Source organism: Monodelphis domestica, chromosome 5 (genome assembly GCF_027887165.1).
Source record: "Monodelphis domestica isolate mMonDom1 chromosome 5, mMonDom1.pri, whole genome shotgun sequence".
Classification (NCBI taxonomy): domain Eukaryota; kingdom Metazoa; phylum Chordata; class Mammalia; order Didelphimorphia; family Didelphidae; genus Monodelphis; species Monodelphis domestica.
Window position 1 is genome coordinate 10,093,511 of NC_077231.1, and position 21,477 is coordinate 10,114,987.

At 44.9% G+C, this 21,477-nt stretch overlaps 1 protein-coding gene across 2 annotated transcripts in view; it reads right to left on the reverse strand.

Moving 5' to 3' along the window:
- Positions 1 to 21,185, reverse strand: part of TAFA5 (TAFA chemokine like family member 5) — a 550,906-nt gene extending 529,721 nt beyond the window's left edge. Inside the window, exon 1 of one of the 2 annotated variants that reach the window (XM_007502516.3) lies at positions 20,057 to 21,170. In XM_007502516.3, the coding sequence (XP_007502578.1) occupies positions 20,057 to 20,168 (112 nt within the window). In that variant the 5' untranslated portion in view covers positions 20,169 to 21,170. Of the gene's footprint in view, positions 1 to 20,056 lie in introns of both variants that reach the window. The other variant, XM_001375272.4, reaches the window with a different exon arrangement.
- Between the last annotated feature and the right edge of the window lie 292 nt (positions 21,186 to 21,477).

The window sequence follows — 21,477 nt, forward strand, 5'->3', positions numbered from 1 at the left end:
TTGTTCTCCATTTTGGTCAAACTGGCCCACTTAACAGATCCTTGAAAATCCTATTCTGGCTCTGACCCATTCGTTATCTGGGCTGTGCTCCATTTTTTAAATATTTGCTCTCCTTATATCCAAGTCATAAAATCCCCCGTATCTTGAAAACACAACTCAGGAACCACATCCTACATGGATCTCTCTTCTCTCTCTCTGTCTCTCTCTGACTCTCTGTCTTTGTCTCTCCCTCAAAAAATTCCTTTTTATTGTGAGCTTGATAAATATCAAACAAATATTCTAATATTAAAAAAAAAACAAAGAGCACCATAAACTTCTTTTGTATATAACTCTCAAAAATGTATATTACATTTAGCACAATAGTAACAAAACTGTCCCTTTCAATCCTTCCCTCTTCCCTCATGAGGTCTTCTTGATCTGGCCAACTATTAACACTAACTCTCTCACTGTCCACATGACTCTGCACACAGCAATTGGGAACAGGTTTTATCTCCCATCTCCATTAAAGTATTGCTTTCTCAAGGGCAGAAACATTTTGGTTTTGCCCGTTTCCCTATGATCATGGATTGTGTCTTCCCTATGGTAAGTGTTTCATAACTATTGGTTGAATTTCATTGAATTCTCTAGAGAGACATCACAGTTTGTCATACAAGAAGTATATCTCAACACAGGTTTTCAGTCACAATATTTAAATTCAGAATGGTCTTCAGAGGCCATCCAGTCCAACCCAATGTGGAACAAAGAGTCCACCGGTATGTCCTCCTAACTCTGTCATTTCTGTCAAGGACACTACCATCGGTATAGTAAAGGAGCATTAATTCAGTGTCAACTGTGTGCCAGGCACTCTCCTAAGCACATCAGGTAACTCAGGATTATAACCCTGGTGTCATCCACACTACTTCTCACTAACTCTGCCTCTCACCCAAGACACTGACTTGCCAATTCCACCTTCTTTACAGATTTACCATCTATCTCTTTCTTCTTACTCACATATATCCAAGTATTTCAGGCACTCATTGTCTTTCACCTGGATGACTGGAATGGGCTCTTTCCTCTCCCACCCAGTGCTCACTCTGCTCCTAAACTGATATTCCTGTATCAGTATAACTGTGTCATTTTTCTGTTCAAAGAGCCTCAATTGTTTCCTTTTACCTTAAAATGGGGGTTCTTCATCTTTTTCTGTGTCCTGCATTATATTTTAAAATGTATAAAACAAAACATATAGGATTACCAAGGAAATAAATTTAATGGAAATACAGTTAATGAACATAAAATTAACAATGACAAAGTCCACAGCTTCCAGACTAAGAATACTTGCTACAGGACAAAATATAATCCCTCTGTATAAAACCCTTTATACGCTATCCCAGCTTATCATTCCGGGCTAACTGCACATTATATTCCCATATCTGTCCTGGAAAATCAAATATGTAGTTGTATTGACTGCTCAGCTTTCCATCTCCTTTTTCTATGACTTTGCACAGCTTTTTTCCTGCTGGATAACTCTCCTTCAGATTGTGGCTGATTTTTCCCCTGTAGTTAGTGCCTCCCACAATCATTTCATATTCATGAGGGAAAAAAATCAATCTTTTATTTACCTGTCAATATGTGCTCCACTATTTGCTCCAGCTATCAGAATGTAAGTTCTCTGAAGACAAGAACTCTTTTACTTTTGGGTTTCTATCCCCAGAATTTAGGGCAGTGCCTAATACATGGCAGGATCTTCAGAAATTAAAGATTGGTTCCCAACCAATGGCCACCTCCCCTCTGCTCTAAAACTCCAACCTTCACTAGGCAGATCATTCTAAGTGTAGAGAATTTAAATTCATAGGAAATTCTGGATGAACCCAGGAGATCCAAGAAGACTTTTGGTGATTGTTACTTTTTTTTACTACATGTTCACTGATTATTCATTTAATGTTACTGTCTAGAAGCTTTCCAGGACTTGAAGTTAAGCTCACCAGCCTAGAGCCTGCAGATTCTATTCTCTTCCGTTTCTCTATGACAATATGAAGAGATGCCCTTCTCTAACATGTAGTACCATTTCCATTCCCCATGATATTTCCATTATCATGGACATTTTGCTGTTGAACAATTCAAATGTCTTCTTCACATCAGTCCTCTCATTTGATCCTCACATAAATCTTGTGAGCAAGGCAGGACTGGAGTTCTTATTTTAATTTTGCCAGATATAAAACTGAAGCTCAGAGATTGGGAATGGTTTGCCCAGGGAAACCCTATGGGTAAGCACCAGGGCCAGAATTTAGGCCCAAGGCTTTTGGCTGCCAAGTAGAGGAGCCAACCTCTTACACAATAGTGAAAAATTGACCCTATTTTGGATATCTTTGTTAGCCTCCTCCCATTGGCCTATGGTAATCATTTGTGTCCCAGGAATCATCCAGGATCAAGCCCAGAGTTGTTGACTGCCAATGGGACACATACTTGCAAAAGTGTTCCAACCTCTTCCAACCAAGATGTTCCCATGAGTCATGAGCTCAAAGAGGGAGGCGTTTATGGGAAGAGTGAATAATCTCTTAGAAGCGACAAGGAGTGTTTTGACAAGATCGATTTTCCAACCCAGCCACCGTGTTATCTGGGTACAATAACAAACTTCCAGGGGCCTAACTTGTTTTACGTTAATGCTAATCACCGCGATTGTGCAGGCTGAGCAGCACATTCCACAGCCCCCACCTATCACAACAAACCCATCGTCCTGAGGCCCGACAAAGCCCAGCTGGCTGGGGCTCCTGCTGCCTCACCATTTCAAAGCCTGCCATGCTCCTCCAGAATCATTTCCACATATTTAAAACCACTCGAGCAGACATAGGACAACCCTCTTGGCTAAACAGCACTTCAAGTCTGTTGTTTAAATTATATATGTAAAAAATAGGGGAAAAACAGATTTGCTTCTTGAATGCCTGAAGCTCTAAAAAGCCACAATAATACAATAATCTCTTATCAAGCACATAGCTCTTTACAGGCTGTGAGGCACATTCAAAATCATTAACCCAGTTGATTCTGCCAACAGCCCTGTGAGGGCATCATTATTCCCATTAGACAGGTGCAGAAGTGGAGATCCAGGGTACTGTCATGGTTTGTCAGGGAAAGGGGCAGAGGAAGGATTTGAATCCAGTTTTCTGACTTTTGGACTCTTAGAGCTGGGACATATCACAGGATGGAACATTAGAGCTGGACGGGTCTGAGTAGCCAAAGAGTCACCCCTTCTCATTGTATGGAGGAATAAATAGAGTCCTTTATTGCTAAAGTTACCTCCTCAAGGTCCTCATGGAAGTTCTTGTTTAAGAACTGGATACTTCTGAGAAGTGGCATCAAGCATCCATGCAAATATGCACAGGATTAAAGAGCCTATCACCGCATTAGGTAATCAGTCTTCTTTTATTCTTGGACAACTCTAAGTGTTATGAAGGTCTTTTACATATTGATCCCAAACCTGCCACCACTGACCCAACCTGCTACCCTCATTACTTCTAGTTCTGCCCCTGGGGGGCTTCGCAGAAGCATTATAAGCCGTCTTCCTTATGACCCATCAAAGTCAACCATTCCGGGGGACCCTAAATTTTCCCTCTTCTAGGCTAACCATGTCCAGTTCTTTTAATGTAAGATTCTCCAGTCCTCACCTCATCCTGGCTGCCTTTCTCTGGACTTGCTTTAGCTGATCAATATCCACCCTAAAATGTGACCCATAGAGATGACCATTTAAAATGCAACCCCAGTCAATGCTAGTAAAAATGACATCGCCTAACTGAGGGTTAGGGTCTCAGGGAGGAGGCACAAGAGAGAGAGTTTGGTCCTACATTCAGGAAGAGAGGAATCAGACACTAACACAGATGCTACAACATACAAGGGAACACAGCTTGGTATAAGAGCAATATGCAGAAAATTCTTTCTGACAGAGAAAGCTCTTGCCCTTCAGGGAAGGTTTCCTGAAAGAAGTAGTTTTGAACTGGGTTTTAAAGATGTCTAGAATTAAACTGATAAACAGCAGGCAATTATGATATAAAATTTTTTAAAAGGTAAAATATTTCTGAGCAAAAAGCATGAGAAATTCTGGCCGTGGAGTCTGAAGACTCTTCCTCCTCTTTGGGAAGTAGGGGATAATTAAGAACAGAGTTGGGAAAAAGGGATGAGTGGATCTGTCCTGGTGTTACCAGCTGGAAAAGGAAAAATGCTTGATTACCTCGAAATGGTTTTATCACCTTGGCAATATTGTTATGGCATGAAATATGAAGGAATTAATGAGCAGGGGAGATGGGATACCCAACTCTGCCCCTTTTTTGTTGTTTCCCATTCCTGTCTAATTAAGAAAATACAAAATCACGTGAACAAATGCTCCCTGCCCTGCCAGGAATATTTCCTCATCTTCTCCAATCCAGATTTCTGAGCCTACTTTCTATATTGAACATAAGATAATTGATCATTCAAACATTTATTAAGCACCTGCTGTATACAGAGCTTCTGCTAAGTACCGGGGGGGGGAGGGGCAGTAAGAATTTCTATAAGGCTCTCTTGGAACTCAGAATACAAGATGGGACAATGATGAGTTGCCACAAGATTCAATGTTATAGGATAAGCACCTTGAAGAGAGACACAGAAAGTGATTAAAGTAGGCTTCCTGGAGGAAGTAACATCTGACTTAAACTTTAAAGAATAGGGAGGAAGCCCACAGGTAACGAAAAAGGAAGAAAAGGATTTTTTTAAAACAGAGTATAAACAGACCTAGAAGAAGATGAATTCAGGCGGAGATCAGAAATCGCCAGCAGTCTAGTTTCCTGTATTGTGACATACATGGAAGAGCAATAATGGGTGATAAGTCTGGGTCGTAGGGTAGTTCCTAACTGTGGAGGATCTTGAATGTTGACAAAGAGGTTGAGCTTTGTCTGGATTATGATGGTCTAAGTAAGGTGAGTAGGAAGAGTAAGTGCCTCATTAGAACAAATAATGGGAGGCACTGAGGAAGGTCTCAAAATTGGAAAGTTGAACAAATGTGGTCTGACTAAGGCTGCAGAAGCCTGGGAAGGCTATAAGCCACTAGCTATATCAACATCAGCTCCCAGTGTCACCACTATTTCAAAGTCTGTACCTGGTACACTATGTTTCATGGGGGACCTGGGACCAAGGTATGAGCAACTAAAATAAAAGAGAAATCAAAGTTCATTTTGAAAATTAAAGAAGTGACATTTTCTCTAAAACTGATGTGAATATAGATCTCCCAGGACAAAGAAGAGGACATTTTCACACTGGCAAAATTCAAGAGTTGTTTGGAACATGATTATATAGTTGACAAAGTATGAAACATGGGATTCCTTCTGCCTCTTACTCTGAATTTAAGCTTGGCTGAGTTAATTAATATGATTCAATTAAACAATTAAAGAAAAGGCAGACCATGTACTCAGTGCTATGTTCAAGACCACAATGAAATAAAAGCACAACTCTTGCCCTTAAGAAATTTACCATCTACAGGGTCACAGATAAAGATAATATAGGGCAGATGGGTAGAGAGACATAACATGTTAGGAGAAAATCTGAGGAGGGAGAAAGAACTTTCATGAAGAGGAGGTATCAGGGAAGACTTCATGCTTGAAGTGCCAACTTGGACCAGATCTTGGAGAGAGAGAGAGAGAGAGAGTGAGAGAGAGAGAGAGAGAGAGAGAGAGAGAGAGACAGGAGAATCCAGTCTTTTGTTGAGGTGCTTGGGACAGCTTAGCCAAATAGAGAAACAGGAGAGAACCTATCAAGACAGATAAGTGGCAGTTATTCCAGTTCTCTTGGAACAAAAAACTAATCCAAAAAGGCTAGAAAGATGAGGCAGAGCCTGATTTAAAAGGCCTTAAATATTAGTTGATGTATTTTCTTTCTATCATGTAGGCAATAGGGAGGCAAAGTTAGTTCTTGAGCAGAAGAGTTGGATGATTAAGCTTGTGTCTTAGAGAAAATTATTTAACAATCATATGAAGGATGCATTGGGGAATGAAGTGAGATATTCTCTCAATAGTAGTGGGAAAAGAATTAGGATGTAGCTATAACATCAGAAGCAGTAAGAAGTTGAAGGAAGGAGGTCAGTGGATGTCAGTTGAAAGAAAGTGATCAGATATAAGGGGATATTTCAAAGACAGAAAAGATAAGATATATCAGAAGAGCATGGAGAAGGGAGCTGAGCAACCTAAAGATGCTTCAAAGTTGCAAGGCTGGTTAACCAAAAGGAGATTGATGGCACCAAAAGAAATAGGGGAGCTTGAAGGGAAAGCACATTTCAGGCAGGTGAAGAGTTAAGTTCTGGGAGATACTTCACAGTTACCAGGAGATGTAGGGATGGGGACAGGGAAAAATGAAGGCTAGATGTGTCTATCTGGGAGTCCTCTGCATGGAAGAGAGCATCAAGGTACTGAAGACATGAACAAGATCATGAAGGGAGAAAGTCAAGAGAAGAAGAGAACCTCAGGGAGACCTCAACACTGAGAGGAATAGAAAATGAGGATAATCCACCCAAAAGATGACAGGATGCAACAAGTGGACAGGGAGGATGAAAAGGGACATTTGGGGGCAGAGAAAACACCAAGGAGTGGGCACTCAACAGCATTAAACACTATAGAAAAGTCCCAGAGAATAGGGATGGAGAAAAGAAAATGAATATAGAAGAGATCATAGAATCATAGCCATAAAGCTGAAGCAACTTTAGAGGTCATCTAATCCAATCTCCTCATTGTATAGATAAAGAAATGGAGACATAGAGATTCTCTGACAGCTTACCCATGGTCTTGGAGAGGATATTTTCAGTTGGTTGAAAGATTTGAAAGGAGTTTACAGAGAACTGTGAAAATAGAAGTAGTAATCATAAACTCTTCTTTCTCAAAATTTAGTGGAGAAAGCTGGTAGAAAGAGGATACCCTTCAGCAGGTCAGTCCCAGTTCTTGGTCAAGGAAAGAGGGTTTTGAAATGGTTTACAGAAGCAATTCCTGACCTGTGTGAGCTATAGTTATTGTAAATGGAAGGGGTAAAGTCTTCAAATCCATATGTGTATCAAGCTTTATTATTTTGTTCTTTTTTTAATGCCAACAAAAATGCAGTGTGAGTCAGTATAATAATCAAACATACCTTCTGTAGACTGAATAAATTATATGCCTTATAGACATTATGATTTTCCCAATGTTTGTAGATGTCATTGTGTGAAATAAAATATAAGCTCATTTAAAAGTGTTACTGAATTCATAGAAGGCTTTGTTATCATGCATTTTCTTAATCACCACATTCTCTAGTACTACTATTGCCATGTGAGGGACTATGAGAGTTTATGATGTGAAGGAGTGCTCATCCATCCTCAGAGAAGCTAAGGAGCACAAGTCTCCACGGTCTGGACAGTGAAGCCAGAGATGAAGGGATCATGTATTGACTATTCAATCAATAATGTTATTATATACAAAATGGCACTCTCCTGGGCACTGGGGCAACAGAAACACTAAGATTCCATCAAGGACACAACAAGTAAATATAGACTATGTATACACACACACACACACCTATATATATATATATATGTATTTGTATGCATGTGTGTGTATATATATATATGTATTTATATATATATATATAGGTGTGTGTATACAAGGTATACATGTAATATTTTATACATACCTACATAGTAGAGGTAGCTAGTAAAAAGAGAGCTAAACTTGGAGGCATTAAGACTGGTCCAAGTTCAGCCTTTTGACACATACAAGCTGCTTGTATTCTTCATTTAAAAAATCTGTTATGATGATTGGATGGACAATCACATATATATATGTGTGTGTGTATATGTGTGATATGTGTATCTCCTCTCTCTCTCTCTGTCTCTCTCTGCCTCTCTCTGTCTCTCTCTGTCTCTCTCTGTCTCTCTCTCTCTGTCTCTCTCTCTCTCTCTCTCTCTCCCTTCCTCCCTCCACCTCCTTTTCTCTGTCTCTATGTCTGTCTGTCTCTTTCTCTATCTCTCTCTCTCCCCTTTTAACTAGCACACTGATTTCCTGAGTCTTTTTTTCTTTCTTTTGCTTTTAACTCCTTATGGCAAATAACTGTCAGTGTCAATGTAGTGCCCAAAGCACCAAGATGCCTGGTGTTACGGTGCCAGCCCTGTCAACAGTCTTTATAATCTGGCTCTGCGGGAACAGAATAGAGAGGTTATGCAAAAAAGGAAGACAATAATAACTTTCAGTAATTCATGCAGATGCTTTGAGAGGGACAGAGTCAAAATCTTCCAGTGAAATATGATGAAATGAATGTTTGTTAACCCTGAGAAACATCAGAAAGGTAGTCATGCCCTCTCTGCCCTGCTGGGACTGCTGACCATCCTGACTTCACAGAAAGTCAACCTGGAATGCACTAAGAGTGGGGCGAGGGTCAGAGGCTTGGGTCTAGCCCTAAGCAAATTTCTATAGAGGAGGTCCTAGGTAGTAGATGCCTGTGGTCTGATCAAGGCAATTCTCAGAGCAAAGCCCCAGAAGGCAGGAACCAGGCTTCTATCCAGACCCTACCCACCACTAATGTGCAGTGTGAGTCCCAGGATGCCAATCCAGGAAGCTCAACCTGTCTTCTCATACATAGAGTTATAGCACTGCCCTGCTCACTGTGCAGGGAATTTGTGAGAATGGATGAGAGGGTGGAAGAAAGACCTTGAATGTGCCCATGAGCAGGAGGTTCTCATTCATTTCATTAACAATATCTTTGCGACATCATGCTTCTTCCATTGGTGCAGGGGGAAGAATGATGACTGGCAAACTGGGAGAGCTCAGATTTCATGCTGACTTCATTATTAGGTACCTGGGTGACCTTGGGCTGGTCAGCTATATCTGAAAGCTCCTTGAGGGCAGGGGCCATGAAAAGATACCTTGTCCTGTTCACATTGCCTTGTACATCATAGGGGTTCATTGATGTTTTGCTGAACTTAAGTTGCTTTGTCTCCTTAGACTCAGTATCCTCAGCTATAAAATGGGGATTATAGGATCCTAGATCAAGACCTGAAAAAGATTTCTTGGGCCATGTAAATCAGCCCTCTCATTTAACAAAGTTTCCTAGCTGAAACTCAAGGAAGTTAATAGATCTGGAATCACTAAGATCTGGGTTTAAAATCTGCCTCAGGAATTTCCTAGCTCTGTGACCCTGGGAAAATTACTTTAATCTCTGTCTGCCTCAGTTTATTCATTTGTAAATTTAGGAGAATGGATTCAATAGTCTCTAAGATCCTGTTCAGCTCTAAATCTATAATCCCCAAACTGACTTACCACACAGGTGGTAAACATAAAATGTGGGCCCGAACTCAGGACTTCTGACTATATATACTGCCTTTGCCCTAAGGATGGAGCAGGGTTATTTAGCTCTCTGTGTAACTGTGAGTTATAATGATGCCTATAGTGACATCTTCTGCTTGGATGTGGGGTAGGCCAATCCAGGACAGGCTCTATGGCAGCCAATTTGAATTATTTTTTTTGCTCTTTTTATTTTTATTTTTTTAAAAACCTTTATGTCTTAGAATGAATACTATTGTATTCCAAGGCAGAAGAGAGGTAAAGGCTAGGCAATGGGGGTTACGTGACTTGTCCAGGGTCACACAGCTGGGAAATTTCTGAGGTCAAATTTGAACCTAGTACCTCCCATCTCTAGAACTAGCTTTTAATCCACTGAGCTACCCACCTGCCCCCATATGGCAGCTAATTTGGACATCTCAAAGGGGTTTATTAGCCCAAAGGGAGAGCCAGCTGCTTCCAGGAAGCTGTGGGTGGGGAAAAATCAGGAACCCCATACTCCAGGCGCTTCTCATTGAATGGCACAAAGGCTTATCCAAACTGAAGACTGCCTGAAAGGGCTAGAGACTCTCCTTGCTTCCTAGAATATTTCTGGCTGGAAGCTCAGCAGCTAGATATCCCGGGATTCAAGAAGAGTTCTACTCACCTAGTTGGGGATAAAAGAAACTCCTTCCAGCCATCTTAATAAATTAACAAACTTTAAAAAGCCTTTGGGGACTCTTGAACCCCGGAGCTGGTGTGGAAGAAAGAAAACAGTAGCCACATGGAGGGATCTGAGCCCAGAGCTGAGGCTGCTAATTTGGGGGATGAGGAGCATGTATGTCAATGGAGATAGTTACCGAATAATTGTATTGCTTTTCCTCTTGATTCTGAGGCCAAATCAGTTTGATTCAACGAATGCTGTATTTGATCTTGTCCATACACAATTGTTAGGTTGTGAGGTTCTTGAGGGCAGGGATAGCTTTTGATCTACTTCATATCCTCAGCACATAGCCCAGATATGCAAAGAACCTAGTAGGTGCTTAATAAATGTTATTATTGACCAGCAGTGTGATTTCTAGAACTTTGTTCATTTTAGCCCAGGGCTAGGACATTGAAAGAACTTGCCTGATACACCCTGTACCCTGGCACAGGATCTCCATACCGAGTATGCTCGTGGCTATAAAACCATTTTTGCTCCTGCAGAGGCAAAAAATGATTCTTGTCTGTGCAGAAGGTCAGAAAATTGGTCAACCAAAGTCATGGCGCCCCTACTCACACCTCACCCTGTGAGCAGCACTGCGTTCTGAAAATGCTGGATGCTTCTCTATGGAAAGGAAGCTTTCACCACTGATACTGGGGAGGAAGAGTGCTCCTCTCTCCTTCCTGAGATGTGTTCCAGCCAAACTGGACTGGGACAAGCCCACTGGGGGCTGGGGTCCCTTCTCATTATACACATTATATGTACTTAATCAATGGTGGTTGATGGACAGAGCCAGGTGCTTGGCTCCATGCTCTGGACACAAAGCAGTGAGGACCTGCTCTCAAAAAGCTGATATTCTACTGTAGAAATGGAGCAATACACAATAAATAGAAGGCAAACAGAGTAACATCTAATAGGAAAGGCTAACAATTGGGGACAGTATGGCAAGAAAGGCTTCCCTACTAGGAGATAACTGGAATGATCTGGGAAGTGCCACAGAGGTGGTTTATTCGATTCCCTGTTCTAAGGCTCTTCCCAGTCCTGACATTTGTTGTTCTAAGCTCCTTCCCAGTTCTGTCTGACATTCCCTGCTCCCAGGTCCCTTGGCATATGATATCTCATTATTACCTCCCTAGCCTTAGATGGCGGATCGGGTCTCCTCCACCTTTACTGTTCTTAATCCTATGAATCCTTGAGGGCAGAAGCCATGCCTTTTCCTCTGAATCTCCCTTAGTGTTGAGCCCAGGACCTGGCAGTCTGTAGGCAGCACTTACAACATGTATATTGGATAGAATGGAAGCATTCAATCACTGCACACCACCAGGCAATCAGGGACTTTTTTTTCCTAACAAAAGAGCCTGAAGGGCCTTCAGGACACACACCCCCTTCAAAGAGCAGTGGGTCACATCTCCATCATCCATCTCCCGCAGTCTCCTGCTCACCACCCCGCAGGGCACTCACCTAATGGGTCCCCATAGGACATCTCAGGGCAGGGGGTGGTGACGAGCAGGTGGCATTTTGTAGAGGTCATTAATTCTTGGCCATCGCCTTTCCATTCCAGACTGAACCCTCCTAAATAAGGTGCAGCTGTGCTGCTCTACCAGGAAACGGGGGCTTTAATGCTTTGTTTTCTTTCCCTTTTTTCTAGTGTCCCATTATCATAACAGTTCTCCATAATGACACCCATAAAAGTCACCTGAAAATGTTCTATGCCAAGAAGTTGATCTATATATTTCATCACCATTGTGAGTCAGGAAAGAGAGCCAAATGAGCACATGGGAATTTAGCCCCATAGATTTACTAGGATTAGCTTTTCCCTTCATCCCTCTTTCTTTGGCTAAGTCAAGTTTTTACCCAACAGGTATAAGTGAAATATGTTGGCACATGTGGCCCAAGCTTGACATGTGCCCATAGGTTGTATGTTCCAACCTCAAGGCTAAAACTCACAGAGAAATGAAAAAATATGAAAGTGTCAACAAGTTTATTACCCTTCCCTGGAACTTGTTACAAAATGGCTTTCACAGCCAAATTCCTTTTTAGCAAGGAGGAGATATTAATCAGCAATGCATCTCATTTGGGGGATATAAACTTTGTGGGTGTGGTTTAATTTCATATTTTATCAAGTATTTTTCCATTCACTTCCCCTGAAAAATTTCCAGGAGTCATTCTTTTGTGGATACGGAGCATGAGAATCCAATGGTCTATGTTAAAAGTCTTTGTCACTTTGCCTGTATGATCCTGAATGAGTCATAACCCTTTGCTGGGCCTCAGTTTTCTCATCTGTAAAATAAGGGGGTGATCTTACAGGTCCATTGTGGTTCTTCCAAGCCCATGATTTTTTCTATGTGATTAAAGCTTCAAAAGGCACTGATTAGCATCCCTCTTTTCCTTCAGAGACAGGTGCATGAGATGTTGTGGGACAATAGGAAGAGGGCTGAGTTCCAATCCTGATTCTTACCTCCCTCCTCTGGGTGTCATTCCTGATCCTATAAAGCAAGGGCTGGATGGCCTCTAGGAGTCATTCTAGTGCTAACCTTAGGAGCCTTCTCCCCCTTTAGAGCCTTTCCTCTTCCAGTGGCCCAGCCTCCTTTCCCTTTTCAGCTAGTCTGGACTTTGACCAGCAGACACCAAATACATTAGCAAACTCTTATCTCAAGATGGATAGGATCTGCCTAACATTGTTCCTCACGGATACAGCCCCGGAGAGGCCAAATTCACCTCTGCCACAGGCCTCAGCAGCTCTCTCATTAAGCCCCACAAATGCTAAGCCCATGAGTTTCTCTCCTTTTCTTCATATCCTAAGGTAATTGAAAACAAATTATTTAAAATGTCCAAATCTGCTTGATAATTGTTTCCCCCATCAGAGTTCTCTCAAGCATGTATTTACAAGAGGATGGAAAAAGGGTGCTGAATCAGTGGATCTCCTGGCCTTGGTGCCAACACTAGGTCTGTTCCACTTGATTTCTCCTCTGACAGGAGTTCAGATGCCAGCCAGTGTCCTTTAGGGTGCCCTCTAATGGGAAGCTGACAGAAACAGCCAAAGAGCTGAGCCCCTCTTCCCCCCTTGGGTCCTGTCAACAAGAGGTAGGTAATTGGGGTGCTTTCATTGAAAGAGGAGAAAAAAAACGACATGGAATTGAAGGCTCCTAGAGTGTCCAGGACATAAAGGCTAGTCCCTGCCCAAAGAAGAAATCTTCTGTCCCTGGACCCCAAAACAAAGTGTTGCTTTGCCTCTGCTTGAATATCTCTAATGATGAAATACTATGCTAAGGCATTCAGCCCCATGCCCTCTCCTACAGGAGGCTCCTCCTGATCCCTTTCCCATCAGTGCTCTTCCTGTTCAGCTTACTAAGTAGATTCTTATCTGTTTGCCTGCTTCATTTCTCCTGTAGACCAGAAACAGATGGAGGGCAGGATTTGTCACCTTTGGAGTCTTTAGATTCTCAGCATTATACCTTCTATACAGCAGGCACTTAATATGTGTCAAATTAAATTGAGATTCTATTAGAGAACTGCTGATTTATGCATTCTATCCATAGGACTGTCAAGTGCCTGCTGTGTATGAAGGGCTCTGGGCTATGTGATGAGAGGATTACAAAGAAAAGTTAAAACATGATCCCTGGTTTTGAGCTGTTCACCATGCAATATATTCCTGCCAGTCCCAGGACCACTGACTCCAATTACCTCTTCTGCAAGGAAGGATTCTTTTCTGGGGAAAATTGCCTTTGTATAATGCCACAGACACTCTGATGTCCAGTTTGCATAATGTACATTCCCCAGCAGATTTCTTTGATTATTTTATTACACTGTTGGGGAATAGGGAGGAGGTAGAGGGAGGCAGAAGAGGAGGAATTTAAGGCAGGGGTTCTTAACATGAGGTTGATCTTGCTTTTGAAAATATTTCAAAATAATTGGTTTCTGTTAATTCTCTATATTTTATTTCATGTAATAAAAAAATCTGAGAAGTCATTCTTAGATTCACTAGATTGCTAAAGGATCTATGAAACACAGGAAAAGATTAAGAGACTCTGATTTAGGGGAAAGGGAAATAGCCAATCCTATCAGTGCTAGAATTTTGGCAGGTAGAATTCTGTTCTTCTAAATGGAAAATTAAATTCAAGAAGAAGGAAAGCAAGATGAGAGATGAACTTCTAAATAGCCCTGCTTTATAGCATCGCCTGTACTTTCAATTTTATTCAATCAAGGAGACCACAAATATGATCTGAGCAGCAGCAATAAGACATCTTTTAATCTTTCTCAAATACAGAGTAAATAACAAGGATTAAAAAAAAACACGGCATCAAAATGCCTGTTCTTGGGAAGGGTTTTCAATAACAGGTTAGTGATGTGCCCAAATGATTTAGAGCATGGACTTACATTTTGAATCTGTTAACTGCCTTGAAGAGAATAGTAGCAAGTCACATTTGCATGTTGTATTTCATAGCTTCAAAGTAGTTCCTATGCATTTTCTCATCTTACTCTCATAAGAACCCTGGAGGTAGGAAAGATGGTTATGACTATCCTCAAGATGACAGATAAGGAATCTGTGGCCAGAAAGGGGTGATGGCTTGCCCCATGGTAGAGGCAAGAATTGCACTCAATGCTTCAGATTCCTTGGTATCACTGGATCCTCAGTAATTAGCACAGTGTCCCACGGTGAATGTTTAGTAAATGTTTATTGATCCACTGACTCTTCTTATCTGGTTACATTTTGGTGCCTCTCAGGGCAACAAAAATAAATCAAATTTAGGAAATTTTCATTCAGATTTTATTTCCCCATTCAATATTCTGAGCTTACACAGTAACCTTTGACCTCCCAACCTCATCCCAATCTATAACACTTTGGTGGGTTCAAATGCATTTTTTCTTTTTGCGTTGTATGATCTTTTGTGCATTATTCTGGGGGTTTTGTGTGTGTTTAATGTAATGCCTCCTTTGATTCCCCCCCACATTCCTAACAGTGTTTCCCCCAGATCTCCCACAGTACAGACAATGTTTGTCCCAGTCTGATGTGTATCCTGTGTCATTCTAAGCATCATCTGATGTCTGGGTTACATACCCTTCTTGAATTCAAGCTCGAAGAAGGCAGGGTACGTCCTTTCTCTCCATATTATGTCTTCCTAGCCCTGAACACAGGGCTTTTGCAGAGCACAAGCACTTTATAAATGTGTGTCCAATTTGAATTTAGTATCCTGCGCACTGATGAACTAGAGCACAGCCAGAGCAGGGTGCCTGAGTGAAGAGATTTTGCATCCCACTGCCTAAGGACTATACCATCTAAATTGTGTATACAGCACCCCACCCCACTCCTGCCCAGTGCTCTGTACATCACTGGCACTTAATCCATGCCTCATGAACCCCTGAATATCTACTGTGTAGGTCCGAGTCAGAATGAAACATAAATGCCCCAGAGACAGCACGTACACCATCGTTCAATTAACTGCTGCATCTCCTCTGTTGTGCTTATGGCTTAAAGTACTATTATCTTCCCTCTCATTTGTTTCTGACAGCAACAGATATTGTCATCTCATTTTTGTAGCTCAGCAGAATTGAGTGACCTTATCATAGTTGGAGTGAGTGAGGATATTCGGCTAGGACAGGATTGCCACAGAAATCACCCTGCTGCTGCTGAGCAGAACAAGCCCCCAGCCACGTGTCCTTCAGAACTGCTGCCAAACTTGACTAGCCCCCCCCCCCCCCAAGATGCCCGATCTGTGATCTGTTTATCCCCATTGGCTCTGGGCTTGTCGCTCTCATGCTCTGAGAAGCAGTGGGGTGGTGGCTAGAAAGGCAGCCTTGGAGTCAGGAAGACCCAGGGGCAGGCACTTCTCCTGACCCTGGAGGCTGGGCCAGGTGACTTTCTAAGACAGTAACTTACAATGTAGGTACCAATCTTCATCAATGGATGTCTGCAGGGGGAATCTGCAGTCATGTGGAATCGCAGGTCTCCTTTCTCCATCTATGGATTCATTATGCACACATACTCTACATAGCCATACAGAAGATATACACAGAGAGTGGCAATGCAAGGGAGCAGAATCTTTAGCATTTTAGCAATGAGAACTGTAGAATGTCAGAACTTGAAAGGACCTTAGTCCAAGTTTCTCACTTAATGGAAGTCCAGAGAAGGGAAATAACTTGCTCGTGGTCACACAGCAAGGCAGTGGCATAATACAGGTGATCCCTTGCCTCCCAGGACAAATTTTGTCCACCATAACATTGGGGCCTCCCTACTTCCTGAATTCCCCCAATGTATAGATATTTTTACATGACGGCTCTTATTTCCTATTCACTGTGGCATGGACAGATGCAATTTGATGGTTTAGATGCACTTTGAGAGACATTTCCTGGCAAAATGACAAATGAATGTTTCGATTCCACGTCTATCACCTAGCACCCGCTGTAGGACAATGAGAGCCCCAGGGTGCACAGTACAGTATGAGGATGTTGGCAGGGTCTCTGCACCTGCTGCAGAGATACATATCCATATTAAAGCTAGCACCAGTTGTTCCCCTTTGGCTTTCAACTGTTTATGTATCTTCCTCCCCTCCTCCCCTCCCCAGTAATGGGGGGGGGGAGGCAAGCCTTGGTTTCTATGGCAACACATCTAATTAGTGGGATGCAGGTCTCTGTCCAACCATAGGGTGGAGCCAATCTCCCTAAATATGAATCCAAACATTTGAGAAAGGAAGACTCTTTCATAGAGGCCAAGCAAGTCCCGGATTTCCAAATTCAAAGCCAGGCACAAACAGAGTCAGTGCTGTCTTGGTGGTGAGGGAGAGGGAGAGGGAGAGGGAGAAGGGGAGAGAGAGACACAGAGAGACAGACAGAGAGAACCTTAAGCTTTTCCCACACAGACAAGAATTTAATAGAGAGAATAACTGAACTCTTGCATCATGCTTATCAGTGTTCCCAAGACTAGAATAAGAAGGAAGCAGGTCTATAGGATAAGAAACAGGCTGGCTAATATAATTTCTAGCTGCTTAGTCAAATAACTTGCCTTCAAGTACATTAAATATCCTTCCTCAGCCCAAATACATTGGAGACACCAATAGGAAATATGAGACCCATTCAATTTGCATTTTTATCGGTGTTGTCAATAGAGTGAAAGTCAGGCATTTCCTCATGGGACTACAGTCCCAATGGGAGACATAAATGATCGGGGTTTGAGCAGGTTTTCATTTTGCTTAGTACACTGACATTGTTGTATGTGTTTGTATTTGTGTAGAAAGACATAGGGGTGGGGTAGGGAGAGAGGGAAGAGTGGGGAGAAAAGGAGGAGAGAGGGGAAAGGAGAAATGAGGAGGAAAAGGAGGAGAGAGATATGAAGGGGTTTGTGTTTGATATCATTGTGTCAATTTTATCATGGCAACATGAAATAGATCAAAAACATATAGTAAACACAAGCTTTGCATCACTCAAGGTTTTCATTGCCCTGGGGAGCAGACCTTGCCGTAATGTTCCTTAACATTAAATTTTCTTTTCTTTTTTTTTCTCCTCCCTCCCTCCCGACCACATTCAAGAGGCTTTTCAGTACCAGGTCATGGATGAACAAGAGCAGAGACTCTCCCACTGGGTTCCTCCCAGGAATTTGCATCTCTGCCCCAAACCCCACTACCCTGCTTCCTTTCTTGGTGGCAGACTGGATGCCCACAAGTCTCCCAAGGCATTAGCACTCAGGAGCTCCTAAACTAATTCGGGTGAACATTGGAGATGGCACCTCCAGTCATTAAGTCAGGGAACCAGGCGCAGAGATGCTGGAGTGAGTTGACACTGCATATTTTAGACATTGCTGGTGTGCAGTGAGCCCAGGGTAGCAGAAAGGAAATTCAGGGTGTTTGAGTAACAGGAGGCTGGGTGAGATTTGCTTAACAAAACAATTAAGAGGTTGTTCTTTTGAACACATCAGGAAGCTGATCCATTGCTTGTAGCAATGAGTTTTCAAAGCAGGGGCTCACCTTGAGAGCAGCAACTTTCCAGGGCAGAAATCAGCCAGTGTGTGACACAAAAGAGCGTAAGTAATGACAGAATGGAAGATGAGGGCTCTCATTTTCCAACACCCTGGAAAGAATTCATTCCTGTCACCTCAAATAATGGTATGACCAAGTCCATGCACACTGCTGGAGTCCTTCTTGGTTAACCCACTGCAATCTCATAGAGCTGCACTGTTTTTCCCCAGGAAACCTGTGGCTAGGTAGATGTGTATGTACCAAAAAGGAAAACAGGGAAATGGGTGCACCTCTGTTCACTCCACCCCTTGCCCTGACCCAAGGCCAGAAATAATGTTTTCTCCCCTGCTCCTGGTAAAATTCAGGGGCCACTGGGTTCTCTGCAGAAGTCAATCATTTATGCCAACTCGTAGACACCTCGACTGCTCCTTCTTCGAAAAGCCATTGCCACAGCAGAGGCCTTGGCAGGGAACCCGAGTGCAAAGGAAACAAGGACGCCTATATTCAAAACAAGGGTAGCCTAGTGAAGGGAGTCAGGCTGCTAGGAGGCTGTCCGAGGGCTCCAAATAGGAGCCGAGTAGAGAAGCAGGTTCCCTCTGCTCACTGCAACCTCATTTCAGAGGCTGCTGAAGGGTGTTGCATCTGCTCAGTCGGGGAAGATGGGAAATAGGGGTGAGGGAGGGCCAGAGCTGGCCTCTTTTGGAAAGGGAAAAAGAAATAGACAGAATCCATTTTCCTTCCTCCTCCCACCAGTCCCTGTGGCAATTCCCCTGGCCATGTCCCTCTCCCTAAAGGATAAGGAGCTATCTAGATGAATGTCCCAGGCAGCAGGACCGGTGGCATTGATCATGGCCTCCCCCAAGAGAAAAGAGAACTCCGGATTAACTCCTAGCCCTACTTCTCTATACTCAAGTAGCCCACGTCCTAGGAAGCTAGACAAGGGCTTGCGATTTATTTAACTATCCCAGTAGGTTCCAGCTCAGTCACTGTGGCTTTGTCAGGGAGGAGATTAGGGAAGCCCAGAAGGAAAGAACCCAAGCAAACAATGTTCCAGCCATGTCTCCTAAAGGATGCTTACTCCCTATCTCTCCCCCAGCTGTGCCTGTTGGCTTGTTCTCAGAAACCTCTGCCCTTACTCCAAACCCACTAAGCACCAGGCAAGAATCAAAGTGGTACAGGCCAATACTGACAGAAGACTTCTCCCCTCTCCCCATAATCCGCCTCCCAACTCTTCCAGTAAAACCAAAGCAAAATAGCCTCCAATTTGGAAACCAGAAGCCCCAGCTCCCTGCACCAGGCAGGACTTCTTTGGGATACGTCAGTGTGGAGATGGCGTCTTTGAGAGAATATTAACATCCAGCAATCAAAGGACACAGCAGTTATGATGGGGGGGGGGGGGGGGTGCAACCCTTTCACTCGGAGCCAGAAATCTATGGAAAGCTAGATAGGATAGATGCATGTCAGAGGACCCATCCTGGGGTTCCTCCCAATCAAAGAGATTCCACAGTCTGGGAGCGGTTTCACATTACCCTAGTGATATGAAGCCATCTGTCACTCCAGTATGACTGTCTATCCACTTTGCCCAAAAGCCAGAGGAGAAACGGGAGGGGGAAAGGCAAGAAGGAAGGCTAGCCACTAAAAGAACCATCCTTAAGTGTGGCTCAGTGGGCATCCATGGGCAAAGAGCCCTCACTCCTGTACAAAGTGGTCTCGGGTGACCAGCACGGAACTCCTCGGGAGGTGAGCTTCCCAGCCCGAACGTGCAGCTCGCTTTCGCTAAAAGGATGTGCCCCTCCTGCCCTAAGAGCTAGGATTAGCCAGCATAAACTGCTCCCCGTTCCGGAGCATTTTCACACCAGGATCACTGCCATTTTGGGTCCAGTTTCCCGTTTGGGCAGAGAGGGGAAGGGAAGGAATGACCTGTCCTGTGGGGGCATCGGGCTTTCCTGCGTGTGGCTCCAGCTCTTTGGGGAAAGTGGAGATGCTATTTGGGGATTTGGGGTGGGGGTGCCAGGACACATCTTCTTTACCCAGGGCACTGCCTCGGGGCCAGGTCTGGGGCACTGAATGGCGGGCAGGGAATGGGGGATTGGTAGAGGCAGGGATTGAAGGGGGGGGCAGCGGGTACTCACTGCAGTAAGCGATTAGCAGACTCGCCAGGATCATGAAAGCCCAAAAAGTTGAGGACATGCTCGGCAAGGCGTTGGCATCTTTCCGGCGGCTCCTCTTGGGGGATGGCGCCATTGAATCCGCTTCTCCGGGGCACAAGGGGGTGGGGGGGCGCAGCGCGTCTCACCAACCGGCGCTCCCCGGGGCCGATCCCGATCGCCTATCTCCACGTGTAATCCCAAAGAGCCACATCTTCACGCCTGGCCTCCCGCGGCACAGGCGGCACGGGCACTGGCACGGGCGGTGGCACCGGCGGCGGCGGCGGCGGCAACCCCGTCACGTCTGGAGGCGCATCGTCGCCCCCTCCGCGCCACCCCGCCCCCAAACTGCTGAGGCCGCTCGCTGAAAGGATCTCCTAGCGCGCCCTCGGACAAGCGGCTCCCTAGCCTCCGGCCCACGGAGAGGAAAGGGGCCCAAAAGAAGAGAGCGGACAGGTCCTCGAGCTGGTTTGCCGGCCGACTCCAAGGACGGGGTAGGGGCAGTGGGCCTGGGGGTGTCGGGGGATCGGAGAGACGCGGCCCCCACTTGGCTATCGGGGAGCAGGAAGAGAAGTTGGCAGGCTGGAGGGCGGCCCTATGATGCGGAGCAGCCAGAGGGGTGCTGGGCTGGGGCTGGGGACCTGAGCCCCGGAGGGGCTGGCGGAGCGTCCCCGGCTCGAGCGCAGAGGAATGGGGAGCGGAGGAGACGAGGAGCCGAGGAGGCAAGCGCGGTGGCGGCAGCGGGCCGGGAGAGCAGCAGGACCGGGCCGAGGGGGCGGGGGCGGGCCCCGGCGCTCCTCCCTCCTCCCTGGGCCCGCCCCTCGGCTAGACTCCACTGGAGGGGGAGGGAGGGTGCTCCGGCTCGGACCCGGTTCCGGCTCGGGCTGGTTCTTCTGTCTTTTTCGCCGCCGCCGCCTCAGCCACCACAGCCGCAGCCTCCGGAGTCCGGAGGCTTTTTTCGGGCTGGGGGCGAGGCCGAAGCACCTGTCTCCTGCTCAGGCTGAGGCTCGGGAGCCCCCTTCCTGAGAGGATGGGGATGAGGATGAAGATGAGGATGAGCAGTAGGAGGAGGAGAGGACGGGAGAGGGAGGAGACCAGGCAGCGGGAGCCGAGCGGCGCCCGAGCCTGTGGATGGCGACAGAGACGGTCGTACGCGCTGCAGTCAGACTGGACCCAAGAGCTCTAGCCACCCAGCCCCCTCCCCCAGGGAAAATACTACCGGGACGTGGGCGCTAGCAGGAGGAAGGCCCAAGACGCCTCTTCCCCACCCTATCCCACAGCCCCAGCCCCGCGCACCTAGCCACCGGAACTGACCAGTTTAGGTGCTGGTCAGGCAGTGGGAGTGTGAGGAAGGTGCAGTCGAAAGTTATTCCTCAAAAACTGGCTCGGAGAGCAGCTGGCTGTTT